The sequence below is a fragment of the Physeter macrocephalus genome, chromosome 19, assembly GCF_002837175.3.
Source record: "Physeter macrocephalus isolate SW-GA chromosome 19, ASM283717v5, whole genome shotgun sequence".
Classification (NCBI taxonomy): domain Eukaryota; kingdom Metazoa; phylum Chordata; class Mammalia; order Artiodactyla; family Physeteridae; genus Physeter; species Physeter macrocephalus.
The window spans coordinates 61,301,441-61,308,590 of NC_041232.1; the positions used below are offsets into that span (position 1 = coordinate 61,301,441).

The window sequence follows — 7,150 nt, forward strand, 5'->3', positions numbered from 1 at the left end:
TAGTACTGTATTACTGAGCCACACACACGCTACAGCATGGATGAACCTTGATGACATTATGATAAGTGAAATAAGCCAGTCACAAAAGGACAAATGAGTTCCCCCTATACGAGGAACCTGGAATAGGCAAATTCACTGAGACAGGAAGGAGAATGGTGATGGCAGGGGTTAGGGGGATGGAGTTATTGTCTAAAGAATATAGAGTTTTAGTTGGGGAAGATGAAAAGTCCTGAAGATGGATCATAGTGATAGTTGTGCAATTTGAATATACTTAATGCCACTAAACTGTACACTTAAAAATGGTTAAAATGGTAAATTTTATGTTATGTATATTTTATCAAAATGAAAAAGCAACTTAAAATGGAAGAAAATATAGTACTATTTGATTTTTAAGTAACTGTATACATTTTTAATTTTATTACATTAATTTTTAGAAAGTTTGGATGAATGCCTGAAAAATTTTTTTGTCATCAGTGTGTTTGTGCCTAGATTTTATGACATAATTTGGGCCACTCAAGGGCGTGTTTTGCTTTCATCCAGTTCTCCTTAGATAAATGTAAGTTATTTTCAAATAAGGGAAGTATCAGTGAAAGTAAATATTTTATGAATACATTTCAGGGGAATTTGAGATACCAGATAACGTAATGTAGCACATTAATACTGCGAGGAAAATAACAAATTCATCCAGTTTGAATAAGGACATTGTTATGCAGGAATGTCCCCTTTATGGCCTCTGCTACTCATTGGATATTCTAAGTGCTCAGCTGCGGGGTCCCCCTGAATGGATTATTGGAACTCATCTCCACGTTTGTGCAGGGTCTGGGTGGGACTCCGAGTGAATTTAAGATGCAGTAGCAGGTCAGTGCCTGTGATGGTACAGCTTGATTTCTGGCTCATGAGTTTATCATCACTTTCCTTCACCTGGTCCAAATAAACATGCATATATTTGTTTCTTTGCGGTGATAAGCAACAAAATGCCAATTAGCTTGGCAGTAAGAAGTTAACTAGTCAAGTGCAATCCCAATCGAAATCATTGTACCTTCAGTTTACAATTGAGAAGGCAGCTCTGAGAAGAAAATAACAATGGAAAACAACTTTATATATCCTTAGAGATGTCAAACTGCCTTCCAGCCTTTAAGTTATGCTTCTTGCTTTTGACAGGTTACGTTTACCGTCAAGGGTTTATTGCTATAAAAGGAGTGTTATATTTCATTGTCGTCTCACCTACCTTTTCTTTTTTGTTCACAGTGCGAGATGAGGACAGAAGCACGACGAAAAAATCTTCTTATTTTGATTTTGCATTATCTAACACAAGAAGGGTATGTTACATTACAGATATTTACAGAGATGATTCCTCTCTTTCTCTGACCTCTGCTTTTCCAAATACTCACTTTTAAAAACAGTTAATAACTTTATTTTTTAGAGCAGTTTTCTATTTCCAGAAAAATAAAACAGAAAGTGCAGACAGCTCCCATACACCAGCAATACCCCGCCCTGCCCCGTCTCCCATGTTACTAACATCTTACACTGGTGTGGTACGTTTGTTGTAATTGATGAGTCAATATCGATATATTATTATTAGCTATAGTCCATAGTTTACGTCAGGGTTCGCTCTTGTGTTGTACAGTTCTACGAGTTTTGACAAAGGCATAAAGTCACATATCCACAATTGTAGTATCGTACAGAATAGCTTCCCTGCCCTAAAATCTCTTGTGCCCTACCTATCCCTGCCCACCCACAGCAACCTAGACACATACTTTTATTGTCTCATTTACTTAGATATTTTTCACATTATGCATTTGAAAACTTCATTCACAAAGCTACCCAGTCATGGGATACTTTCCCTTTCCCACTCAGGTTTGAAGATAGTGTAGGCCATTCAAAGAAGGTTTCCGGGGTCCCACTGCTTGCTGGCTAATGTACATAAAGATAACGTTCTTTCTCCCCAATTTTCCTTTTCTCAGAATAAAAGTATTGCATTTCCCTGGATGATCTGTGCTCAGATCTCTTTCCTGTGCAATGCACATTCTATAGCTGGCAGGGGGACGATATTTGGAATCATTTGAGTTTGGCCACCTACCTCATGTGCGAGCACTTACATGAAGGCTGCTGATACGCTGGGAGTTGCGAGAGGGAGAGAGACCACCAAGTATCCGAAGGATACTCTTTAGAGTTTCCTTTCGTTTCAGTTTTCAGCCAGGAAGAAAATATTCAGGTTTCAGGGTTCGGGCTCAAAACTTTCAAGTCAGAGCAGTGGTTCTCAACCTGGAGAACCCCTCAGAGGACATGTGGCAATGTCTGGAGACCTCTCGGGCGGCACACTGGCATCTAGTGGGAGGAGACCAGGATGCTGCTAAACATCCTTCATATGCGCAGGACAGCCCCAAATGTCAATCACGCCAAGGTGGAGAAACCCTGCCGTAGAGCAGGAGGAACCAACCAGCTGCTGTATTTTCCCAAAAGGCTGAAAGAGCATCTTTTCCTCTGATAAACATAGTAGCTATCAGAGAACTAAAAGCCACATTTGAGAATCTAGTAACCCTAGTGCTGAGGTAGGAAGGAAAGCTGATGAGGGCGGGAGGGTAGGAGGCAGCTGGGATGAGAGTGAGAGTTGATCCTTGTTTCTTGAGCTGCGCCAGCAACAGCTGTTTTAAATGAATCTAGTGCCTTCTTGAGGGGCATGACCGTTCTAGGGACCTTGAGGAATTTTTCTGTTCAATTTTAAGGGAAGTAGTATTAGGGTCCCCATTTGAAGAAATCGAGGCTCAGAGGAGTCTAGGAACTTGCCAGAAGTCTCCTGGCACTAGGTGGGGGCACTTTTGAGGCCTGTCTCACCCCAAGAGTCTTCAGGGTCCAATTCCTCTGCTCCAGTGTGGAAGATTTGGTTTTGTTTGAGGGTCACCTCAGGAAAATCAAAATGTATGTGGGGCATATTTTATGAGTTTTTTAAAAAATGATGTCTTTTTAAGTCAGAAAATAAAATCACTGCAACTGTACTTAAGCATTCTTTTATGATCTAAGTCATTGAAGGGTTTGAATTTTTTTGCCAAAATCTCAGAGGCTCTGCGTTTTGGTGACCAATTATAACACTGCGCTTCTGAACAAACTTTGGTATTGAGTAATCTGATTCATTTTCTCCCCTGGACTGACCACGTAAGATCTTCAATTACAAAATGTGGCCTTTTTCATAATACCTTAACATCACAATTTTGGAAGTGGTCCTTTTCTCAGGGTAAATATGATGAATTGTATCATCTTTAACACAGAAACATTTCTCAGTCCACTTACTCTGAAACGGTTTTATCAGACACTTCTCTTTTTGGTGTTGGGGATTTAAATTTTATTGAGAAAATGGCTCATTCTTTCCACATCGCCACCGGTCTCAGACCAGAGAAATGAGTCCCTCCCCACCCGCCATGGTTGGCAGGCAGGCCGATCAGGTGACGCTCAACTGCTAAATCTCTGTGTCCACACACAGCAAGGGGGTGGAAGCGAGAGCCCGCGCAGAGAAAGGCTGACTTTGGTCCTGTCTGTGCCTTTCTTCCCCCATCTGGGATATGAGAGTGTTCCTGAGGTTGCTCTACACTGTTCACCATCCATCCATGGAAAGCAATTCCAAGGGCAGTGTGGAGCTGAGTGTTTGCTCTCAGAGGAGGGCTGGCGGGTTGGCGTGGTAGGGGGGGCTTCCTGGGTAAGAACACAGACTCAGGAGCCAGCCTGCCTTGGTTCAAAAGACCACTCTACTCTTTGCTAACCAGCGACCTCGGGCAAGTTACTTATTCTCTTTGTTCCTCAGTTAACCTTGCTTGTAAAATGGAGTAATGGAGGATAGTATTTAAGTGTCAGGCAGATGTTATTATTATGAGGATTAAATATGCGACATGCTTAGAATAGTGCCTGGCACAAAGTACGCGTATACGAGTCCTTGCTATTTTTACTATGGAGGAGGTAGGAGTTGGATTTTATTCTCTTAATACCCAACCTGGTTCAGCAAAGGACTTGAAGCAGTGGGAATGTGGGTTTGGCACATTTTACGTTATCTTTTGATAAAATCTCAGCTCCATTCAAAAAACCCTGAGCTGAATTACCTCAAGGCAGTGTTTTCTAAGTGCGTGGAACACTGAAACAATCGTTCTGCAGAATGTTAATTGATGTAACTTTATTTTTATTTATTTATTTTTTTTATAAATTTATTTATTTTATTTATTTTTGGCTGCGTTGGGTCTTTGTTGCTGTGCGCGGACTTTCTCTAGTTGCAGCGAGTGGAGGCTACTCTTCGTTGCGCTGCGTGGGCTTCTCATTGCGGTGGCTTCTCTTGTTGCAGAGCACGGGCTCTAGGTGCGCGGGCTCAGTAGTTGTGGCACACGGGCTCATTAGTTGTGTCTCACGGGCTCTAGAGCGCAGGTTCACTAGTTGTGGTGCACAGGCTTAGTTGCTCCACGGCATGTTGGATCTTCCCGGACCAGGGCTCAAACCCGTGTCCCTGCATTGGCAGGCAGATTCTTAGCCACTGCACCACCAGGGAAGCCCAATTGATGTAACTTTAAAAGAGCTTTATGGTCAAGTAAGCTTGGCAAACATTGGGTTAAACCGGGTTAAACAGGTTCTCTTATTTCAGGACTTCTCAGATCCTCTGACTTATTAATATGCAATGGGAATATCTGTGCTAAAGTCACAGTATTCAGGGCTTTGCAAACCAATTTGGCCAAGGAACCCTTTTTTTCCTCAGGCCAACTTTAGGGACTAGTTTTCCATGGAACACTCTGAGAAATGCTGCCTTCATAGATTAATTGACCCTTTTAAAACCTGAACTCACCTTACAAGACCCCAACACTGTGAGCATTGTATTAATAGATGCTCGGTAAATGTTATTTGAACAGCCATCAAAGAACTTACTAGCAGGTAGATGGGTAGAATAATTAGAAAGCGACTCAGTCGTTTACACAGATAATTCTTGATTTTTATTGTAATGTATTCTGTATTTCAGAAATTATCAGAAAGGAGAACTGTAAAAACAAAAAGACAAAAGTCAGATGACTTTCCCTTCTCCTGCAGGTGCTACTATGGCCTCAAGAGTTTCCTATTTACAAAGCATGCATTTCCCCTTTTTGCCACAAGATGGCCTCTTGAATCTAGAATCGATGAAAATTATACTAGAGTTGATCATTTTCCTGAGACCTGCTGGGAAGGGGACTCACGAGTGGATTATCAAGATGAAAAGTAAACTATAGGTATTTTTAAGGACATATCAGTGTCGGAAAAGTAGACCTACCTTTAACGAAAAACTGAGAATTCACAAAGAGGACATAGTATTGTGGATTGGAATAAACAATCAGAGAAAGCTTGGTAGGGAAGGCAATGTGAGCTGGTCTTGAAAAATGCGTAGAATATGGATAGACAGATGGGATGGACAAGGACATTCTAGGCAGGGGCACAGAGGAAGAAGGGGCAGGGTGTAAGTGGAACCACTAGGTAAACAGAAAGAGCAGAGTTCAAATGCATGAGGGAGAGTTAGTGAGATCAGACAGTGGAGGGTCATGGCTACAGGTTCTTCTAGGTCTGCACATGCGTCTCCTCTGGCCTAAGTCCCTGTTAACAGCCTCCCCATCTCTCCTACTCTGTCTTTCTCTTTACAGCTCATGCCTCTTTTTGAAGTCTTGCCCTGTCACTCTGTTGGTTAAGAATTTCCAGTGGTTCCTCCTGCCAACCCTATTAAGTTCAGACCTCATTCAAGCCCAAACAGTGGAATAGGAACACAGAAGCAGTTCTGTTCCCCTAATCAGTTAGTTTAGGAAATATGGGGCCTGCCATCATCTATTCGTTTTTTAAAAAACATCTTTATTGGAGTATAATTGCTTTACAATGTTGTGTTAGTTTCTGCTGTATAACAGAGTGAATCAGCCAAATGCATAGGTGTATCCCCACATCCCCTCCCTCTCGCGTCTTCCTCCCACCCTCCTTATCCCACCCCTCTAGGTGGTCGCAAAGCACTGAGATGATCTCCCTGTGCTATGCAGCTGTTTCCCACTAGCTATTTATTTTACATGTAGTAATGTATATATGTCAGTGTTAGTCTTTCACTTCATCCCAGATTACCCTTCCCCCTCCCCGTGTCCTCAAGTCCATTCTCTACGTCTGTGTCTTTATTTCTGTCCTGCCACTAGGTTCATCAGAACCTTTTTTTTAGATTCCATATATCTGTGTTACCATACAGTATTTGTTTTTCTCTTTCTGACTTACTTCACTCTGTATGACAGACTCTAGGTCCATCTACCTCACTACAAATGACTCAATTTCTTTCCTTTTTATGGCTGAGTAATATTCCACTGTATATATGTGTCACATCTTCTTTATCTATTCATCTGTCAGTGGACACTTAGCTTGCTTCCATGTTCTGGCTATTGTAAATAGTGCTGCAATGAACGTTGTGGTACATGACTCTTTTTAAACTATGGTTTTCTCAGGGTATATGCTCAGTAGTGGGATTGCTGGGTCATATGGTAGTTCTATTTTTAGTTTTTTAAGGAACCTCCATAGTGTTCTCATTAGTGGATGTATCAATATACATTCCCATCAACAGTGCAAGAGGGTTCCCTATTCTCCACACCCTCTCCAGAATTTATTGTTTGTAGATTTTTTGATGATGGCCATTCTGACCGGTGTGAGGTGATACCTCATTGTAGTTTTGATTTGCTCTTTTCTTTCTTTTTTTTTTTTTTTTTTTTTTTTTTTTATGGTATGCGGGCCTCTCACTGATGTGGCCTCTCCCGTTGCGGAGCACAGGCCCCGGACACGCAGGCTCAGCGGTCATGGCTCACAGGCCCAGCTGCTCCTCTCCCATTCTGAGGGCTGTCTTTTCATCTTGTTTATGGTTTCCTTTGCTGTGCAAAAGCTTTTAAGTTTCATTAGGTCCCATTTGTTTGTTTTTATTTCCATTTCTCTAGGAGGTGGGTCAAAAAGAATATTGCTGTGATTTATGTCATAGAGTGTTCCTCCTATGTTTTGCTCTAAGAGTTTTATAATGTCTGGCCTTACATGTAGGTCTTTAATCCATTTTGAGTTTATTTTTGTGTATGGTGTTAGGGAGTGCTCTAATTTCATTCTTTTACATGTAGCTGTCCAGTTTTCCCAGCACCACTTATTGAAGAGG

The 7,150-nt window shown here is 41.6% G+C and overlaps 1 protein-coding gene across 19 annotated transcripts in view; it reads left to right on the plus strand.

The window, feature by feature from the left end:
* The window catches only part of KATNAL2 (katanin catalytic subunit A1 like 2), a 152,879-nt gene that overhangs the window by 49,548 nt on the left and 96,181 nt on the right, over positions 1-7,150 (plus strand). For 18 of the 19 annotated variants that reach the window (XR_008615921.1, XR_008615922.1, XR_003677146.2 and 15 more), the window contains exon 2: positions 1,249-1,319. The exons of the other annotated variant lie outside the window; for it this stretch is intronic. Coding sequence is in view for 11 of the 18 variants with exons in the window: in XM_028480062.2 (XP_028335863.1) it covers positions 1,249-1,319 (71 nt within the window). In the remaining 7 variants the exon portion in view is untranslated. The remainder of the gene's footprint in view (positions 1-1,248; positions 1,320-7,150) is intronic. 19 annotated transcript variants of the gene reach the window in all.